The sequence below is a fragment of the Typopeltis vanoorti genome, chromosome 12 (genome assembly GCF_054136105.1).
Source record: "Typopeltis vanoorti isolate ZY-2024b chromosome 12, IOZ_Tvanoo_1.0, whole genome shotgun sequence".
NCBI lineage: Eukaryota > Metazoa > Arthropoda > Arachnida > Uropygi > Thelyphonidae > Typopeltis > Typopeltis vanoorti.
This window is the reverse complement of record NC_143560.1, coordinates 116703002-116726068: the sequence shown is the minus strand read 5'-3', so window position 1 is coordinate 116726068 and position 23067 is coordinate 116703002. Positions and strand designations below refer to the sequence as shown.

The window sequence follows — 23067 nt, the reverse complement described above, 5'->3', positions numbered from 1 at the left end:
ATCCCTGCCCTATTAATCTGGTTAAATCTCATCGACTTAAATGGAGGTGTCACATAATAATAATAAATGTCATATCTTCTTTTCTGACTACCCACTCTGCAATTTACATTTCCCCAACCTCCGCAATAACCTTCCAGGATCCTGATACTGCCTTGGTCACTTGTCTCTGGACCATATTCAGTGTTTCCACATCACAATGAAAAAATGTGATGTGTGGTTTGGTCAATGTTTTATACAAATGTTGGCACATCCACTCTCCAGTCTCGCCTGGAACATGTTTGTGACTGCTTTTCACCTCACATAAGGATATGAATCCCTCCAATGCCAGATTGTGTGTCAAGCCGGTTGGGATCTCTTCAAAAGTCACAATAAGGAAAAAACAGCGGAGCCTGCATTAAGCAGAACAAAATACGCTAGAATGAAGAGATCATAGCAGCAATGCCAAGCACAGTCTTTCAACACTTGTAATATGCTCTCTTAAATTTCATCCACATCCTAATTACCGGGCTGGTAAGTTTGACAAGCTTAGGTGTGTGCTTGGCTCAGTGCCATGGCATGTAAAACTGCAAGGGCTGGATGTTGATAGTGCATGGGAGGTGGTTAAGAAGTGTTTGCAGGAGGCAATGGTTGACTGTATACCAAGAGTCCAAATAATAAATCAAGTAGGGGTTAAATGGATGAATAACACTATTAAGCTTGAGCTGCAAAAAAAAAAAAGAAAAAAAAAGAAACAATTGTGGAGGGAATTTAAGGAGAAAGGTGACCAGCAGGCGCAGGAACAGTATAAAGCTCAGGCCAGGATGGTAACAAGGGTGGTAAGAAAAGCAAAAGCAGATTACGAAAGAAAATTGGCCATGCAGGCTAAAGAGAATCCCAAACAGTTTTTTCAATATGTCGCAAGTAAAAGGAAAATGTTCATGGCAGAATGATCTTAAAAAATGCTGAGGGTAGGGAGGTAACCAAATCAGTCGATATAGTGGAATTACTGAGCGAGCACTTTGCAAGAGTATATCATCCAGGTGGTGACATTGCAGGAATGGAAGAACTAACAGCTTATACTGGAATTGTGATGAATGAAGTAGAGGTAACTAGTCTATTACAGAACCTCAATGTCAATACATCTGTGGGATTCTATGGTATACCAGCTCGTGTCGTACGTGAAGCAGCTAAAAAATTGTCAGTGCCCTTGACCATTTTGTTCAATTTGAGCCTCGGGTCTGGGTCAGTCCCAAGGAGGTGGAAAGAGGGGAAAATAGTTCCACTGCATAAAGGTGGTTCCAAGGCTGCTGTTGAAAATTACTGGCCAATCAGCATAACAGGAATCATTATCAAGGTCTTGGAGAAAATAGTCAAGAGGAAAATACAAGATTGGATAGATGAAAATGGGATACTGTATCGGGGACAGCATGGTTTTGTGAAGGGCAGGTCATGCCTCAGTAACTTGCTCACGTATTATAACACAGTGACGGCTAAACTGGATAAGGGAAATGGGTTTACAGTGATTCTAATGGACCTTGCTAAGGCCTTTGACAGGATACCACATGGAATTCTAATCAGTAAATTGCAGTTTATTCATCTCACCAACCCCATATGGGGATGGATATAGGGTTGGTGAGATGGATAGGAGGGTGGTTGATGGAGAGATATCAGAGCATGGTTTATTCAGGAGTAGAGTCCATAAGACGGCCTGTGACTAGTGGTGTGCCACAAGGATCTGTTCTTGGACCACTGCTGTTTACTTTGTTCATTAATGATATAGGAAAGGATCTGAGAGGAACAGTTCATTTGTTTGTGGATGATGCAAAGTTGGGTAGGACAATAGTGAATGCAGGGGTGAAAAGATTAGCAGCAGATTACTACATTGGTGGAACTGTACCCCAGGAAATTGATGAGGCACGAGATTTAGGAGTGTTGGTGGATAAGGAGTTGCAGTTTGGGGGTTGGGGCACATTGCAAAAGTGGCCAAATCAGCTCATCAAATCACTTGGTTGCTGAAGAATACGTTGACAAGGAGACAAACAGGTTATAGTTCCTCTGTATCAAGCCTTGATAAGACCCCATCTCGACTACTGTGCCCAGATTTGGTCACATAGGTTTCTTCTTGATGGAGAGGAGGTGGAGAGGATCCAGAGGTGAGTGACTAAGATGATAGCAGGTCTGTGGAATGAACCTTATGAGAACAGGTTGAGGATTTGTGGGTTGCAAAAATTGGTTGATAGGCGGAGGAGGGGAGATATGATTGAGACATTCAAATTACTGAAGGGCGTCTATAAAATTAATTCAGAAGATATTTTTGAGAAAAGGGCTGGTGGTGGGAGGACTAGGGAACATCCATGGAAACTGGGCAAAAGTGTGGTTAGTAAAGGTGTTAGAGCTGGGTTCTTTACTTTTAGAGTGGTGAATGAGTGGAATGGGCTGCCAGAGTCTGTGGTGGATGCTGTGACAGTGAATGAGTTTAAGGCGAGGTATGATAGATACTGTATGAATGTTGAATAGTTGTGATGAATATGATTTGAGGAATCCCTCGATGAGTCTAATGACTCCCTGGAGTTGCCAGTAATAATAATAATAATGCACAGTGTCAGCAGTGGAGTACACAATCACGTATGTGTACTCCAAACTGCAATTATAAGTACAGGTCTATTACCTCATTGGTAAAACTGAAGAGTAGAGTAATATACCTAAAATTTCAAAAAAACAGCGCAACCAATAAAATTATGGCTCATCAATAAATTTTGAATTATCCCATTTCTAAAATCGGACTATTTCCCTTCCAACGATCTTTTCTAAGAGCCTTAATCTTTTCGTTAACATCGGAGACTGCAGCGGACGCATCACTGCGTGAGCGGGCACTTAGTCTCCGTTCGCAACCGGATGAAGATGAAACCGGTGTACGCATAATTGACGTCAGAATGATCTACAGCCTAGAAGGGAAGGATAACAGCTCGCTTCGCTAGTCGAAAAAAGGCGAAAGTGTTCGTTTAACCATGGAAGAACTGTACGTAAATATAAATTAAACCACCATAACACAAAAAACGGAAATAAGAAGCATATTTCGTCCTTGCTGTCATCGCATATAAATCCTGTAAGTCACGCTCCCATCATTATCTTTCTTACTGTTACGGTAACAGTCGCTATCGGGACAATGCGGTATCCGTAACTACCGCAAGCAGACAACGTATACGATTATATCGGTTTCCATACAATGAACAATTAAACATATATCAAAACGCAACGAAAACACGAGCAGCACACAGTATCTAAAGCAGGAAATAGACTTAGAGTGGCCTTTTCCGGCCTTAGAAGTCATCGTTGAATCTTTTAACACTCGGGAAGTTGTATCTGATCTGACAGATAAATGCTTATTGTTAACATGAAGTCTTTAAGCTATCTATTGTACAGGTTGAAGGTCATGAGTAGCTGTGCATTCATACGTTACGAGTGATATTCCGCACTTTTTTTTTTTTTTTTTTGCTGTCAGTTTGGTTTAACGCATGTTTTGTAAAGGTTTATGATGTTTGACAGTAAATGTTATCTGAGAGATACCGCAACCTCCGATGTCAATATAGTATAGTTTAGTTTTTTTTTTTTATTCTTTTTTCAATAATTTCTTGATTGTAACTGAAAATAAATAAGCCATCATGTATTATTGAAATAGAGAGACAAAGGCTTATTTTTGTCATACATATCCTCTAGTAGATGTGCTTTACATTTATAAAAAATACTGAGGACAGTGCTCCTTGAGCTTGCCCCACCTTTACTTCGAGTTGCCCAGTATGGCATTGCTTATGCTTGCGCCAACGGAAATTTTTGTTTCTATATTTTCGGCACGAAACTCTTGACATAATATTGGATTCAATATTTATCATACATATCCTCAATGAGATGTGCTTTACATTTATGGAAAATACTAAGGAAAGTGGTCTGTAGCTTGTTCCACCTTTACTACGAGTTGCCCAACGTTGAACTACTTATGCTTGTTACACCGAAACGTTTAGTTTATAGTTTATATATATTCGGCTTGTTTTGGTAATCTTTCTATTTTCATTCTTTGAAAGTGTTCCATCCATTTATTTTTATATTTTTAAATTTTTTCTATTACTGATTCCTGGTTTAATTCTTTCATAATTTCTTTTGTGATCAAACAGAGTATACTTTGCAGTTTTTCTCATAAACTTCATTTCAGCTGTTATTAATCTTTGTCTTTTTGTTTTATTGTCCAGATTTCACTTCCATACATTAGGACTAATGTATTGAATACTTTTAGTCTGTTTTTTTTTTTTTTTTAACTAGGTTTAGTTTAAATATAGAGTTAATTACACCTGTTAAATTTTAAGTACATATTTTGCAATTTTTAGATTTATATCTTTTTCATATGTAATCATACAACCTTGGTAGTTAAATGAATTCACATGTTCCAAAATCTTGTTATCTATTACTATTTTAGTTATTAATGGATCTTGTTCTTTAAAGGCCATGGTTTTTGATTTTTCTGCTGATATTATCATACTATAATCTTTGGCTATCTCATTTAGATTTAAAATAGCTTTCTGTAAGTTATCTTCAGAATTTGTAATTATTATTTGGTCTCCTTTTTGTAATGTGAACTTAATCACAGTAGGAGAAAGTTTAATACCTTGATGGAAAATTTTATTCCATTTTATTATTATTGCATTTAGACAAATATTAAAAAGAGTTGCTGAGAGTGGACATCCCTGTCTGACTCATTGGTTTATCACTCTCATATATGATAGCTCATGATTTAATCTTATTTGTATTTGATTATTTTCGTATATTCTTCTAACTTTTAGGATATTATTTGGTATTTGTCTTTCTTTTAATATGTTAAATAAAATGCTTCTTTTAACTTTGTCAAATGCTTTTTCAAAGTCAATAAATGTAATATGTGTTTCTAAATTGTATTCTCTTCTTTTCTTTATGATTAATTTTAGGCAAAAGGCTGGGTCTATACATGATCGTCCTTTTCTAAATTCATTCTGTACTTCTAAAATAAAGTTTTCAGAATATTTTATTAGTTTGTTATTTAAAATTCTGCTATATATATTTTGTAACAGGAATTTAGTATACTTATATCTCTATAGTTTTTAGGATTATCTCTACTACCTTTTTCAAAGATAAGAATCACAATTGCTTTTTTCCATTCTACTTGGGGGGTTATCAGCTGAATAGATTTTATTTAAAAATAATAGGAGTCTTTCTTTGAACCTTGTTCCTGCATATTTATATAGTTCTGAACATAGATTATCTTCTCCAAGTGATTTTCTGTTTCTTCTTTCAGACTGATTTCTAATTCTTCTTTTGTTATTTCCTTTTCATTAAGTGTTTGACAGTTGTCTTTTTTAAAATATTTGTCTGTCCACAATTCTTTATAGAAATTCTTCTAATTTCAATTCATTGTTTAATTTTATGTTTTCTTTAGTATCTGTATTTAAGTGTTTCAAAATCTTATATACATTGGGTCTTATTTTATATAAATCATGTTCTAAATTAGAAACAAATTTGTTCCATGATTCTCTATGTCTTTTTCTGACTTCTTTTTTAGCTATGGCTCTTATTCTTTTATATCTTTTACTGCTTAACCATTTATGATAGGCTTCTTTTTTCTTTTTGATTATATCATCCCACATATTCAGTTTTTTCCTTTTATTGAATTTTTTTGGTCTTTCCTAAGCTTTCATTTGCTGCTGCATTTAATATAATTTTTATATTAAGCCTTTCTATTTCTATTTCTTTATTTTATCTAAATATTGGTTAATTCTTTGTTCATATAGCCATTGTATATTTGTGTCATTTAATAATCTAGTTTTATACACGAATGTTTTAAGTTTTCTTTCTGTTCTTGTTATTTGTAGTTTAGGTGGTAATCTTAATGAGGAAGTGGTCACTACTTATTTCATATCCTCTGTGAACTCTAACAGCTAAAGAGAAGTTCGATGTATTTTAATTTTAGATAAAATAATCTAGTATTGATTTCCATCCTCTTGCTGCCCAAGTATATTTTTGTGTGTCTTTATGTTTATAGAAAGAATTCATTATTTTTAGATTATTATAAACGACAAAGTCGATCAATTTTTTACCATTCCTGTTTAGAGTATGTTCCCCATATATTCCTATATTATTATTAATTTTCGTGTTTCCAATTCTTGCATTTAAGTCTCTTGCTAAAATTACATAATCATTTTTATTTATTTTATTATAGATATTTCGTAACCGATTATAAAATTCAATATTATCCTGTTCTCTTTCTTCTTCTGGGGCATATAAACCGATTATTGTTAAATAACCTCTATCTATTTTTATTCTAGCTCCTATTATGCTTTCATTCCATAATTTATAATGTTTTAACTGTTTTGAAACATATTTACAAGAAAATTAACACATGCCACGAACAACAGGAAATAATTTCCTAAAGCACTTTTATGAAAATTTAAATGGAATTAATACAAAACACAATATATTTGTACAGAAACACTTGACGTTTAACACAAATAATAATAATAATAATAAAGAAATAAATACAATAAGGTCACACACAGGACCGGTTATACGAAATGCAAGCATTACTCATTTCCAGCTATCTAAAAAAAAAAATAGTTAAATATAAGCACCTACTTGAGTCGCCATGGCAAGTTTCCTTGATAACCTATCCCCATATTTCTACAAACTGCTGCAATAATAGAAAACTGGAATGCATTATCTTTACCCATGCCTTTATCCTTTCACTTCAAATTATCGCGGCTGAATGATTCCCGCCACAGTTTTGTAAAGCATATCACGTGACGGGGCGGTTCTTAGCGTAAAACTTTTTCCGTGAGAAGATTACAGGCCCTAAAATCACAAATCTTAATGGGGCGTACACTGGCAAAAACATAATATAATGAACTAAAGGAGATCTAGTTCCTAAAGCTACAGACTTCATTCAAAGCTTCTTTTTTTTTTTTTTTCACTGTTTAAGTTTCCAAACTTCCCGGTAGACAGTGATTTAAATATTTTTGTATTTTATATAATACTTTTAACCGCACAAATTTTAAATTCCCACTGCACTTTATTCTTCACGGTAAATTTTATATCCAGCCGTGCTACATAAAGAATATAGAGGGTTTGTCGAAAGATCAAATATTATTCCGACAGACTTGAATGGGTTGTCATAGCTGTCGATGTTCGCCTAGAAGAATTACAAATTACATCAGATACACTGCTAGGAAAGAAGTCAACGGCCACTACCATGCACTGTCGGTGCCAGGTTATTTTGCGCCCTAGGCAAAGTTTACAAGTGCGCCCCTTATTTCATAAACTAAAATGTTTCTTAATTGACATTAAACAAAACGAAATTGTCTTTCAGGTTAAATTAATAAGGCTTTTTATTTTCTTTTTTAATTAATTTGAAAATTCTCTGTGATAATTCATTTACAAAAAAAAAGTTATAAGATACCGAAATTTAATATTTTAAAATGTCAGCGTTTTAAAATATTTATCTTAACTGAATTTTAAATAGTGTAAGTTAAAATCCTTTAGGTAAGGAACAAAAAAGAACCAAGAGTTAAACAGTAAAATAGTGTGATGCGTAGGAATCGATACCTAAATCATATATCACTATTTAATTTTAATATTTTAGTAAAGTATGAATAAAGCACAGCTTAAAGTTTTGTACCCCTTCATGGCTTGCGCCCTAGGTGGTTGCCTAGTTTGCCTAAATGGTAACGTCGGCCCTGTGACCATGGGCAATATGTAACGAGTTACGCGTTCGTAGCCGGTATAAATTGGAGGAATATGATGCTTCCAAGTCAGTGCAACTATGTCAAGGTGAAATGGCTGCGAGAAGGAAACTGACGGAGTTTGAAATATAGGATGCCATGTTGCAGGCATATCTGTTTGGCAAATTGTTGAAAAATTGGGCCCTTCCAGGTCAACAATCAGTGATACTTTACTGAGATATGAAAACGCGGGGAGTCAACTGCAAGTGCTACCTGCAGTGCACGACCCACCACATTCACCGAACGTGAAAGTAGGGTGCTAGGAAGGTTAAATGTAAAATCCGCTATTCGTCGGCCGCACGTCGAATACGGAGTTGCTGGCATCGACTGGAACACGAATCAGCAGAAAACCATTCAGGACCTAGACTCACAACATGGACAGTGGGACGTGGAAGCTTGGAAAGCTGTGTTATCGAGCGAGGAATCACGCTACACCGAGCAAATAGACGGGTGTGCGTCTGGTGGATTCTCGGTTTAACGTCTTTTACCAGAGTGTGCAAACCCAACTATGAAATTCGGAGGGCGGTGTGTGAAAGGATGATCCTGTTTTTCATGGTTTAGCCTAGGACCTGTTTGTCGGGCCATGAACATTGAACTCTGAGCGGTATCTGAACATTCTGGACAATGCAATGCTCCCTACTTTACTGTCTCTTTCAGCAAGACAATCACGATGTCATAAGGCGGCAGCTGTAGCTGCGTGGTCTATGAGACATGAATCATCACACTTGAGTGGCCTTCAAAGAGCCCTGATCTCAGCCCTACTTATCATCTGTGGGATGAACTGGAGCATCAAGTGAAGACAAGGAAAGTGCGTCCTACAACAATCCAGGACCTTGATACATGGCTACTGGAAGAATGGTCCAAAATTCTCATTGATCCCTATCGTATTCTCGTGGAAAGGATGCTCTGCAAAGTACTTTTATACTGACATTGGATGTAGGAGCTCCATTCGCTGCAGTCATCTCAGAGAATGGAGAGCCTTCATCTTAAGATGGAGACGCAATGGGTGTTTGTTCGTAACACTATGGTGTCCGTTTACTTCGAAACTGTATTATTCTGAAATAGAGTGAGTTGGTCGATTTTCTTGAGTGATTAAAAATCTGGCTTTTCAAGAGAAAAATACGGCTATTTGCCGGTGCCAAAATTGACTAACTCGGGAACTGGTCGAGAAAGAGTTAAAAAAAAAAAAAAGTTACCCTACTCAGCCACTAGATTTGATCTTAGAACAGCCTTTCTTCAGGAAGCCTAATGATATGGATGCAAACACCATTTCCACAAACCTTAAATTCAAGAAAAATATGTAAAATTAAAAACAAAAAACCTGTTTTATGGATCTTAAGATGCTTGGTTTTTGCTGTCCTACTAATCCTAAGCATTGCTTTATTTGCTTAATAGTTGTAATGCCCCTGGAAGCCAAGTATTATGAATGGCATTAGGATTTGAACTAATTGACTATTGATTGTAGGACAAAGACGCTATTCACTTGACTAAATTATCAAACTTTGTGACATACCTATTATGAATTTCTATTATCATAATAACAAACTAATTTGATAAATTTTTACACAGCTGCTGAATACGAAATTACAAAAAATATTTCCTAAACGTCTTTCCTGAATTAGGAATAAGAGTTCCACATTTCGCCAATGGAAATGGGAGAAATGCTTTGCTTGGAAAGTTGTGAATGAGTGGAATGGGTTGTCGGAGTCAGTTATTAGGGCTTTGTCTGTTAATGGGTTCAAGGAGAGCTATGACAGATTGTGTAGATAGTTTTTGTCTCGAGCGATGAGTCTTTGGAATCCATGGGATGCCAGGACGACAACAACAATAAAAGTAAAAATTGATGGACTTGTTTTATTTACTCTTTTCTGTAAATCGGTTGTGAACTGGCAGTTAAGCTCTTTCCCAAGTTGTCATAAGTAGAGTTCAGAGTTATCGATGATTTTGAAACCTTTAGGGAGAGAATACAATAGACAACTGCTGCCATCTCGAGTTCTTCAACGTCAACTAGTATGATTGTGTCTAGTTGGACTAAAAATGTGGTATAAAATAACTGACATTGGGTTTTATTAAGCTGTAATAGTGCAGATGATTATACTGATTAATTTCGTCACATATGCTAGCGGCTTCTTCTGGGTTTGGAAGAACAACAACAACAAAAAAAAATACAATAAAGGGATAAACGTGAACTATTACATAACTAAAAAACAGCACACGTAGGAACCATTACACAAGAGTAACAAAACACCGTTATCTTTGTGCAAGTGCTGTCCACAAATTACCTGCAGAGTATAAAAGGAAATCATTATGGGTAACTTGAATTATCTAAATATTGATCGGGTAGCAGAGAAAACTAGTGATAAATGAAGGAGGATGCACTGAGCTGTTATGCGATAACTTCTTCAAGAAACATGTTAAAGATCATTAAAGAGTATTAGTTTTGATCATAACGTCAGACAGAGTTTGTTTTAAGCAGGTCACTGTTTCAACACGACTTTGTGAGAGTGATCATGCTTAACTGATGTGTAAAATAGCTACGTATTCCAATTAGGACAGGTCAGATGCTAGAGTGAGTTGTCATACTTTCAGCCGTGCTAAAAAATTATGACAACAAACTCAGAAGAATACTGTGCTCTGATCCATAGTATTAGTTACTAAACAGTAAGGACAGCAGTCAATGCCCCTTTAATTTTTTTTTTTACACCTGTGCAGAAAATTTTATATAACTAGATAATTACTGGCCCTTTAGAAGTTTTTTTTTTTTTTTGTAATAAACATAGAAAATGTCTGCCGGCAGCAATTCAGCACATGCTGGGGCATTTGTTACTGTACGGGCGTATCTCCGCTTACAGGGAACATTTTCAGCAGTGCCTTGAGAAGTTTTGAAAATATGCCGAAATCATGCAGTATATGAAAGTGTCCCAAGAGTGCGATGAACAAATTATGGTGGAAATGAAATGAATGTGCAAACTTATTATGAGAGATTCATACGAAGAAGGTAATTTTTAACAAATATCGTGAGAATAAAGACGGGATAAATTATGAAACAAAAATCGTAGGCCAGAAAAGCCACGAGTATTGTAGGGAAAGCTAAGTCGAAGTATGAAAAGAAATTGATTGTGAAGGATAAAGGCAGTCCGAAAGAATATTATCATTATATCTAAATCTGAATATGAAAAAGTAACTTTTGAATGGAAACAGTATACTGTACTTCAATCTGAAGCAGCTGCAATTGTTCAAATAATGAGTGCTCACTTCGTTAAGAGATATTAACCTGGTGTATGGAACATAGTGCAGAGTAATACCACTACATTGGATGTAGAAATAGAGGTGCAGGAGAGGCTGTTGCAAATCCTGGATACAATTTGTGCAATACAGAGACAGGTGGGATATCAGCTCGTATGCTAAAGGTATGTTCAATCGAATTGCCAGGCCCTTCACATGTTTGTATAATGTAACTCTGAGTTCAGGAAAGAAGCCACAGATGCTTCATAGTGAGTTTGGCAAAATCCACTAAGCGACTAAATCAATGCCTAGGAGTAGCAAGTTTGAATTAAAAAAACTTTAATTCACTCATATTTTATATTTTGACTAAGTTGGATGAATGGAATAGACAATCTATGTTGTTTGACCATATTAAGGCATTTAATGAGATACCATATAAAAGGCTGTTTTGTAAAATGGAGAATATCTGATTGGAACATATACTGTAAATTACTGATTTGATAAGCAGGTGGCTGACGAATAGGAATCAGAAAGTTGTAAAGTGAGTTTGCTATTAACGTGACTAGCACCATGTGTCAACCGATCATGAAAATTTCAAGAATTTTGGAAGCCGATTGCTAAACAGACCAATGAATATAAATTATAACACACACACACACACATATATATATATATATAATTGAGCGCTGATATATATATACAGGGTGTTCGGGATAAATTTGACATATTTATAATTAATTATATCTTTCCGTAAGTTACATGTATTAACACACACTTCTCTTCATTTAAAAGTTTGGACCCTTCTTCATTCACATACAAGATGTCAGAAAGGATGGATAGCTGGAACTCACCTGAATCATGGAAGAGAATAACTTGTATCATGATGATTCGTGCCCGCCATCAAAATAAGGATATTACGACTGCTGCCCAATGCTCCCTGAATACAGTAAAAACAATCAGGCATGAACTAGAGACTTGCAATGGTGACTACGAGGATGTAGCAAGAAGAAAGATCCCTAGCAGACGATCTGATTGCGTTCGTACAGCAGAATTCCTCGCAAATCTGCAGGAACAGGTGTTGAAGAACCCTGGCATTGGAATTCGGGCTTTGTTCGTGGAGTTGCTAACTGTAGTCAAGCCCTGGATAACAAGGGTAGCCAATGGTAGGCCGTATGTATGGCAGCAGGATTCGGCCCCTTGCCACACCTCTGGGAAAAGTCAAAAATGGTTGTCTGAAAATTTCTACGACTTCACCAGTCCAAATGTTTGGCCTCCAAACTCCCCAGACCTTAACCCCATGGATTATTTTGTATGGGGCGCAGTTGAAAAAGACACCAATCGCACTTCCAGTAATACAAAAGCCCAGTTAATGGATAAAATTAAAACAGTTTTTGCGGCCCTTCCCAGGGAGACTGTAGCATCAGCTTGTTCGAGGTTCCGAAGCAGAATTGAAGCTGTGATCGATGCTAATGGTGGTTATTTTGAGTAAATCTTGTTGATAGTATTGTAATTAACTCTGCCTGTAATGTTTTTTTGTCAATTCATTAAATTTAATAGATACAAAGAAGATTTTCTTTTTCCTTACGAAACTGTCAAATTATATATATATATATATATATATATATATATATCAGCGCTCAATTCTATCCGCTAGCGGATTTGGGCAATGGGTTTGAACAAGGTATGACAGAAAATACAGCAGCAGCTTGCTTATTTCTACACCTTGTCCATCCTTTCCTCTACCTCTTCCCTACAGAGCAGCCTGTGTAGGAATAACTTCTCTTAGCACTTCTGCAGGAATGTTATTTTTCATCAAACAACTGCTTAATTTTACCTGGACTGCTTCTTCATAGGGGACTGATATTCCCACGATCCTAAGCAAAATTAAGGAGAGGTTTGCTCATAATGTATAGCATTCTACTTTTATTTATGCAAAAATAAATAAATAAATAAACCCTATAAGCGATTATGCCTGGGGAAGGAGTGTCCTAGGTTCGAATCCCGTCGACAACGTGAGGAGCTTAAGGATCTTTCTCAGCCATAGCCAAGTTAACCCATCTTGAGCGTGTGTGCAGCAGGATTCTTCCCCCAGTTTATCTGGGGCTTTTCATCCCGCAAGCAAGCAAACCGTCCCCGTGAACACATAGGGTACAATCATAGGATATAGTGCGGCAAGGAAGGCAACGGCAAACCACCTTGCTCATAGTCATTTCGCTAGATGGTGGCGTATATATCTCCTCCTAAACAGCCGAAAGGATATAAGCACCACCAACAACATAAGGAAACTAGTAGTCTAAATGCTTTCCTTTTTTAATGTGAGGAATCCATAAATTCAAATATACAAAAACAGGAAGGACATAATTATGAACATTAATTCAGACAAAGGGTAATTTTAATAATGGAGAAACTGCAGCCATTCCTTGCACAGGATAACGTAGCTGTCTAGTACTAACTTTATGTTAGTGCTACACAATTTTCTTTCAAACGATCTGTTGTTAGATTATTATTATTGCACCTTCTATCATCGTGAGAGGCTTATGCAACTGACGACAAATATATCATATGAACATTCCCTGCATTAACAACATAATCTGGCAATGCATTACATTCACTGACAATTTTCTATGTTAAAAAATCTACTCCTCACACAACTTCCAGTGATGGCCTCTGGTTCTTCCCCTCTCGCTTTCTACTCTTTTTATAATCCCTTCTGGATTAATCTGATAAAATTTCCTCACTAACTTAAAATCTATCGTATTACTTCTTTTCCTCCACCAAACTCTGAAATCCACATTATAAATTTTAATTCATAATTATGAATTTTTAATTTTTATAGTTATAAAAACAACTTTTTATTGGAAAAGTGAAGGAATCTAAATTTTTGTTCAGTTAATGCATGTGAAAAATCACTCGTTTTTTCAAGCTCAGACTGTAAGGAAATTTATTCTGAATACTGAAGTGACACAACAGTCACACTGGATGGCTGTATTCTGTTGTTTTTAAAGTAAAGAGGTAAGAAAAGTTTTCTGAAAGTGAGACAGATAGAGGTTTCAGTATTGTAAAGTAATGTAAAATCTCGCAGGGATAAGTAATTCTATAACTTATCATGCTCGGTTTTACAAGGATCTTAAGTAAGGAAAATACGTGAGATGTAATATAAAATTCATATGAAGTGTATATATATATAATAATAGTTCGTGATATATAATATATGTATGGGTTTGATATTTCCTGTAAAACGATTGTGCTCAGCACAAAAGAAAAAGGAACGTTCTTTGCTATGATGAATCAGAAGAAAAAAAAAGGTTGCCTGGATTAGTGAGGAACAAAATGAAATTCTTGAAGGGAAAAGTCAAAGAGACTTGCGATGGCTAGAGAGCATCAAGAACAAAGACTTCAGAAAAGGCGCGCGAACTTGACGTCGAAACGCCAGAGGGTGAGACAGAGGAAAAGGAAAGAATATTTAAGCGACCTCGTTAGTAAGAAAGGGCTTCCCAGGTTCTTGGCGCTTACTCTTCCCTGCGACCACCGGAATCTGTAGCTGGGAACCAAAACAGAAGCCTCGCCGATGTAGTCCCAGAACTCTATAGGCTTTATTCCGATTGAAGACTTCGAGATGTCAACGACCGAGAAAAAGGAAAAGGGCACATCACTGGCATTCCGCATCGAATCATCATAAAGGATGAAGCGATGCGGAATGCGGGTGACGTCATGGAGATTAGGAGCAATGTTATAAACAAGACAGAAAAACGGGACATCCTAACAGAACTTTCACTGAGTATAAAAAACTGTTTGTGAAGAAAGATCTCTAAGCAAATGTGATAAGTTAAGACTCTTGTGACATGAAATAAGTAGTTGTGAATTCTTACAGCTATATGTAATGAATTGTTATTTTAGTAGTGTAAAATATGTCAGAAGGTTAGCTTCGAATTGTCCAAGAGCAGGGCAGCATTCTTGGGTGTGCGAAACTGTGCGGTGGCACAGGGCCCCGCAAAGCGCAAAAAAATTGAAAAAAAATTAATTTTTTAAAATTATTATATAAATTAATATTATAATTATTATATAAAAAATATTATTATATAGAAAAATATATGTATTATATTTTACAACCAACTATTGTTGTTATAGTAAGCGAAACAAGATCGTAGCGCTAGAGCGGTAGTATTTGAAACTACTCTAAGATATATAACAATATCGCACAACACGGGTGGCGAACCTATGGCATGCCCGAGTATTTTGCTGGCACATCAACGATTTACATATGGTATCCTTTTATACGCTTATAAACTATTCAACCTTTTTTTTTAATTGTTACAATAGGTACAAGTTAAATTTTGTTTTACAGGAGAGAGAGAGCAGCTATGAAGACATGAATTCTATTGGTATGGTATTAACAAAAGATCATGCGACTCTTTAAAGACAAAATGGAACCGACAATTTTTGAGTTGAAGTGCTAATTCTCTTCAACCGAATTCCATAGCATCTGTCATAACAACATTCACTATATATTTCTTAGTTTTAAGACATTAACGATGGGTTGTCGTTTATCGTTCTGACAGAACTTCTCATTACCAGCAGGCTCTACTCCCACAAAGTTTCAACCCTTGTTTGATTTTTATTGCCTTTTTTTTGCGTTTGAGCTGGAAGGGGGGGGGGGACTCACACAAGCATTATATGGCATGTTTCAATTCGTGGTAGAATTTTCTTTGAAGTAAGCCTTTGTGATCTGTTATAATGCCATCGAGAATTTCAAATGCAATTAAACAAACACTTATTTCATGTAATTGAAAAATTAGACAAGAGTTTTAGTTAGATACTGTGTTTCCGGTGCAATATATGGTTTTGCTTGCATCTCTACAGCCTAGTTTCTGTGAAAGGGATACATATGATTCATTAGTTAGCACCTTTTTATTCCAGCTGTCTCTAATTGCACTATTTGTTGAGAAATATATTACACAGACTGCAAAACCCTCTGTACCTTATTCAGGGATACAATATAAAACTAATTTTTTTTTCTTGCATCTACAGTATATAATGGCTGTTGGGCAAGGCGTGTTGTTTTTGTGTGGGAGGTATATATGCAAAACGTTTTAAAATGTCTTTTTTCGTAAAGTGAAATCAGGGGTGCCAGTTATACGCGAGGACAAGTTATATTCGACGATAAGAGTTCGCCGACAAGTCGACATACTTCTGCTGCTCAGCTGATTTCTATGGTGAGTTACAATGCATAAATATTTTTCTCACTACCGTTTTTTTTTTTCTTTCAAACCAACATCATTAAAATCAATTTAATAATGCAATAATCAATTTTATACTGAATAATATTATAAATTTTTGGTGATCAGAATGGGATATGCCAATGAAACTTACCACAGGTTAATTTAATGATGTTGGCCTGAGGAAACTACAATATTGTAGCATTAGTCCTGTGATTGGTAACTAATTTAAATGCATACTTTTATATTTCATGCCACACCGTATACATAAGTGTACTAATACTCTTTACGATTATTCCATAATTAATTATTAATACTTATTTACTAAAATAAATAGCCAAAAGGCTTCACATCGGCTATACAAAATTATATAAATTAAGTGGATATTAAATCCAACATTAAACGTTAGTTTAATGTATGAACTTTAAAAAAATGGGCACATTATTTACGAGTAAGTTTTTTTGGGACTGGGCCCTCAAATATAGTAAGAATAAATATAAATACAGTAGAAATACAGTCTTATAGAAAAAGAATTGAGAACGACTTGTCGATTCCCTGACTTTTTTCCCTTTTCTAATCGCACGTGCGTTCATTATGCATTTCGCACCGAGCAGCTGCAAGTGCATTATTGTTGCGTATGTTTTGTTTTTGGTACCGTAAATGGGAATTATAAAGATAATTTAATTTAGGTATATAATAAAATGTTGATTTTTTTGAAACTATAAAAAATGCATTTGATTTAAGTTTTGAGTTATTTTGTTACAGTTCTACTGAACATGGCTGGCGAAAATAGAAAACGAAAATTATCACAGTCAAGCAGCAGAGAGTTCCAAAGCTGGTGGATTGAAGAGTATGGCATGATTAACAAAGACAATAAAGCAATATGTGTTTCATGTTCCGGGACAGTTGTGTGCAGAACGTCGTCAGTAAAACGGCATTATGAGACAAACCATAAATCGCTCCTTGAGAAAAGCAAGGACGAACAGAAAGAATTTATTGCTCGGGCAATTAAAAATATGAATATCCAGTCAACAACCCTAATGAAATTTATCGGCAGTCGTTCAAATATAACGGCTGCTAGTTTTTTTTTTTTTTTGTGCCTCAAATGTAATTGCCAAACACGGGAAACTTTTAGTGATGGGAAATATATAAAAGAAGCATGGTTAAAATGCGCACCAGTTCTCTTTGAAGATTTTGAAAACAAGGAAAAAATTATTCAAAGAATAAAAGATATGCCTTTGGCTAGAAACACAGTGAAAGATAGAATCATAGAAATAGCTAAAAATATAACTCATCGGCAAAAAATAGATATAAAATCTTCTGGTTTAATTTCTCTTTGTCTTGATGAGAGTACTGACATAACTTGATCAGCTTGTTTAGCAATTTTTATTCGTTGTTCTGTTGGGAATAATATCAAAGAATAATTAATAAGTTTAACACCATTAGCAACAACAACAAAAGGAATAGATATTTGCAACGCAGTTGTAAATGCACTTGCTGAAAGAGATATAGATCTTCCAAAATTGTATCAGTAACTACTGATGGTGCTCGCAGTATGACTGGAGAGGAAAATGGGTTCGTCAATTTATTTACCAAACGTATTGGTAAACCAAATACGTTTACCAAACAGTTCTGGGTTTTCATTGTATTATACATTGGCAGGTTTTATGCGCACAGGCTAGTTTCAAGCCACTGGGTGATATTATGAGCATTGTAACAAAATTGGTCAATTTTATATCGGCACATGCTTTAAATGAATGAAAATTTATAGAATTATTAAGTGAGGTAAACTCGGCGTACAATGGTTTACTTATGTACAACAACGTCCGATGGTTAAGTCGGGGAAAAGTTCTTCAAAGGTTTGTTGAGTGTTTAGATGAAGTCAGACTTTTTTTACATAATGAGAAAATCATCGAAAAATACAATCAGTTAATGAACGTCGAATGGCTTTCGAAATTAATGTTTTTCACTGATTTGTGTTTACATTTAAATGAATTAAATGTTAAACTGTAAGATGTTAACAAGACAATTATTGTCATGTTTGATTTAATCAAAGCATTCGAAGCTAAATTAACAATTTTTAATCGTGACGTTATTTCCGATATTTTCCAACTACAAAAAAAAAATTCTTTGCAGATCTAGAATCTCATGAAAAAACAGATCAAATTAAATTCAAAAAAGAGTTTTCTACATAAATATAAAGAGCCGACAGGCTTCAATTCGGAGCTGCAAACATTATTTAAATTAAGGGGATATTAAATCCCACATTATTTTAAAGCCGAATAAGAAACTCAAAGATAGGAATCAAAGAGTTTCACGCCGAATATAGCAAACTATAAAAGTTTAGGGGGATTGTAGCGTACGCTAAAGCACGTAGTTCAACACTAGGGCAACTCGTAGCAGAAGAGGTTATAGTTCTGATCACTATTATCAGAACTTTACTCTCCTCTGCTACGAGTTGCCCTAGTGTTGAACTATGTGCTTTAGCGTACGCTGCAATGTAAATATTTGGCACGCGCCGGCACGTCAGCAACTCGATCATTTAAAAAACAGATGTTTTTAATAATTTTAAGAAGATTTTTGATTTTAGTTTATGATTTTGTGAACAAGTATATACACGCACTACTGTCATGGGAATTTTTTTAAGTGACATTACTTGCAAAAACATTTTTAAAAATATATTTTGTAAACTGGTTTTTGGTTTTTTCTCATGTCAGATAACATCCGACATCAGAATTTTTTTTCAATAGCAGTTTTCAATCTATATTAGATTTATTTATTTTCTAATATTATCTATTTTAGATATATTTTATTTATCAGGTAAGTAATTTTGTTTTAATTTATCGACTTATTTTATAATTAAATCTATCGTATTTAATTTTAAAGTATGATTAGTCGTGAAAGAGAGATTATTATTATGGAAGAAAATACCCAAGTGGGCATGAAAAACGAAAGCGAAAACAAGAAAAAGAAGCGGCTGAGGTACTTCAAAGAAATGCACTTTTTAAATTTATGAAGTTGAACTCATATTTGTTCAGATATATCAATTGATAACGGGAGATCTGAAATAACTACAAACAATTCTTCGGCTTCAACATTAATCAATAATGAGAGCTCTCAAATACTCAAAGGAAGCGGAGAACATAACGCGCTTGGTCAAACAATAAGTATTGAAGATCCTAAAACTGAGACACCAGAGGAAGGTGAACTATTTACTATTGACGACCTAGCAACATGGCCAAAAATTTTGAACAACGCAACAGTAACACAAATTGTACAACATGGTGCAGTATCTCCTTCGACTGAAAATGATTTTCGAAAAGACAAGAGGTATTTTTCCGCAGCTCACTATGTTAGGACAATTGCAAACGGAGAGAAGCAAAACAGAAGATAGCTTGTATATTCAAACTTTTTGTTGCAATTTATTTTCTTCTGATGATAATTTTTTATCTAATAATGGCTTTTCTGATGGGCGACATGTAAGTGAAAGATTAAAGTCGCACGAATGAAATTCAGTGCACATGAAATGCATGTATTCATGGAAACAAATGGAATGTAATTTAAAAAATCACAATACAATTGATCAGGCAAATCAAAATATCATAAAATTTGAAGTAGAACGGTTAAGAAATGTTTTAAGACGAATAGTAGCAGCAATTCTTTATTTATCCCAACATAATTTTAGCGGTAATTTTGATGATACTTGTACACAACCCATAATGGTAATTTTTTTGGAATCATAGAATTAATTGCGGAATTTGATCCACTTTTAAAAGATCATTTAATGCGATCTTCTCGAAAAAAAATTATAGGTAAGAAACAAAATTCGTATATATCACCCATTGTGCAAAATGAATTAATTGTTGATATGGGAACCAAAATTCAACAAAATATTGTAAATATGATATGACAGGCAAAGTACTATTCAATAATTCTCAATTGTATCCCTGATGTTAGTCATCAGGAGCAAATTTCATTAATTTTTACATACGAGTATATTTGAAGCAGATATTGAAATTCGTGAACACTTTTTGATTTTTAACAACTAATGACACTACTGGCACATTAGTGTCATTAAATATTTGGCCAATAATTTTTTTTGTATTCTAGGGAATAAAATACACAGCAAATATATATATATATATATATATATATATATATATATATATATTATTTGCTGCCTCAACTTTATGTTGGGACATATTAAAGAAATCTGTTAAAGAAATTAACTCCAAAACCGTTATGTGATACAAGATGGGAATGTAGAATAGAATCAGTTAGAGCTGTACGTTTACAAATTCCAGAATTTTTAAATGCACTAAAATACTTATTTAAAACTGCATCGGATAATACTATCCAAGTAGAAGTGGTTTCAATAAATGAACAAATAGATTCATTTGAGTTTATACCAAGGCTTGTAATTTGGTATGAGGATTTGTCAAAAGTTAATTTAGTAAGTAAAGTATTACAAAATGCAAATATTTCCATAGACGTAGCAACTAACTGATTTGGGTGATTATCCGTGGGTTGTGAATAATTTCTCTGCAATGCCTGTCATGTAGGTCTTAATAGCTGGAAGATTGACTTCTTCATGTAACTGGATGTTTCTGATGAACCATGGGACATTAATGGCATTCCTAGGCATGTATTATTATCTGAGTCTGAGGTCTGTTGCTTTTAGTCGTGTTACCCCAGGTTGGAGAGGCGTAAGTTAATTGCAGTCTGATTACCGATTTGTAAAGGAGAACTTTGTTGCTTATGCTTAGGAAGCTGTTCCTATTCAAAAGTGGATATAGCTGTGCTATGGTCTGACTTGCCTTAGTGGCGACACTATCCATATGTGACTTGAAGTTTAGACGTCTATCAAGATGAACTCCCAGATATTTGGTAGAATTGTGCCAAGGAATGATTTTACCAAACATTTGTATGCTTGTATTTGGTTCTGCTTTACGTCTGGTGAAAAGTATTGCAGAGCTTTTGTTTGGATTAATTGCGATACGTCATTTGGTGTACCAATCCTAGAATTCATTGACTGCCCTCTGCAGCTTGATTGTGGCTGCAGAGGGCAGTCAGTAGTGTGAATGGAGGGATCTGGCTATAATGATTGTGTCATCGGCATATAGAGCGGTGATAGCTGGGGACAGTTTGGGGAGATCTGTCATGTATATGGAGAAGAGCAGGGGAGATAGCAGAGAGCCTTGAGGGACTCCGGCCGTGATTCTCCTCTCTGTGGATCCGATACCATTGAGTTTTATTTAAAATTTTCTGTTATTTAGATATGATTTCATAAGTAGAACTAGTGGTAATGCAATACTAACTTCGTATAGTTTAAAAATTAGTCTGTGATTCCAGACTCTATCAAATGCCTGAGTGATATCCAGGAAAACTGCACCAGAGTGTTGGTGCCATTATATACCCTTGGGTTATATATTCGATAACTCTGTAAATTTGTAGCGTTGTGGAGTGATCTTTCCTAAAGCCGAATTATTCATCTTGAATGACATGGTATCTGTTGCCTCTTGAACTCGTGTGAGAATAGCACGTTCTGTAATTTTCAGGAAACTGTGCATTTTTTCCAAGTTTGGGAATTGGGAAAACGTCGGCAATTTTCCATCGCTCTGGGAAATAATTTAGCCAGAGGATAGCATTAATGATGGCTACCAGATGCATAACACCTCTGTGGGAAGTAGCTTGAGCACCTTGTTTGTTATTCCATCTGGACCCGGAGCCGTTTTGTTATTTAGTTTTCTTAAAATCTCATATATTTCTGTGGGTGACACGGATTTGTTATCGGATTGGAGTGAGGCATTTTGAGTTATTTTATGCACTTGTTTGTGAATTTTACTTATGAAATTTATATCTGTATTGATATAATTGGGGCTGCATTGTTTTTCTAAGCTGTCAGCAAATGCTTCAGCTTTTTCCTCGTCGTTGTAGACAACATTAGATTCACCTTGGATTGGAGGAAATGTAAAACGCTTTGAACGGAGTGATTTCATCATTTTCCACATTGATTGATCCTCTATGTTTAATTGGTGAATTTTGTTATTCCAGAATTGGTTATGGTGGTCCTTTAGGGCATATCGAACCTGGTTTGTTACTATATTGAATATTCGCTGGGTCCATTGTTCTGTGATATTGTCTTCTTAATCTGTTTTTCTCTTGGATAAGACGTTTTACATCCTCTGGGAGTTTATTTGATGGTGCACATTTGGTTATATTTGTTACCTGTGTTATAGCTTCAGTAGTGTTTTTCAAGAGTTTCACTGCTTTTTCTATATCTTCGGGCAGATGTTATATGCGGTATTGGACCAAGATTTTCCTGGAAGGCTGAGGGAAGTTGTTTCCAATTTATAAATGTGGTGGTATTTTCCATTAAATCTTGTATGGTGCTTAGTTGTGATATGATGGGGTTATGATCAGAACTTAGGTCGTTGATTTCTTGTATCTGATAGCTGCGCTATGTTTTTTAATATAGCTATATCTAGTACATCAGAACGTCCGGTTGCTCCGTAATGCGTAGGTTAAGTGGGTCCTATTCTGTTATATTTCTTGAAGTGGTGTAAGAGTTGAGTATTCTTCCTTTAATATTTGAGTTTCTGCTGTTCCAGACTGAATGTTTGGCATTAAAATCTCCGGCTATAATCGTTGCTCTGACTGTATTTAGTATCATATTTAAGTCAGATTCAAGTTTTTTATTTGGGGGGAGGGATTGTAGGCTGCATATATCGTAATGCTGCTTGTGTTTTCCATATGTATTTCTATTCCAGTAGTTTCCATGTGTTCTGTTTGGTGTTCGGCTATTGAATTGTGTTTTATGTTTCTTTTCACAAAGATGGCAGTGTCTCCAC

At 35.2% G+C, this 23067-nt stretch overlaps 1 protein-coding gene across 2 annotated transcripts in view; it reads right to left on the bottom strand.

Moving 5' to 3' along the window:
• Positions 1 to 23067, bottom strand: part of Dhfr (dihydrofolate reductase) — a 132843-nt gene that overhangs the window by 97399 nt on the left and 12377 nt on the right. The window contains exon 1 of one of the 2 annotated variants that reach the window (XM_090401986.1): positions 6634 to 6766. The exons of the other annotated variant lie outside the window; for it this stretch is intronic. Within the exon in view, the coding sequence (XP_090258112.1) occupies positions 6634 to 6728 (95 nt within the window). The 5' untranslated portion in view covers positions 6729 to 6766. Of the gene's footprint in view, positions 1 to 6633; positions 6767 to 23067 lie in introns of those variants that run through there. 2 annotated transcript variants of the gene reach the window in all.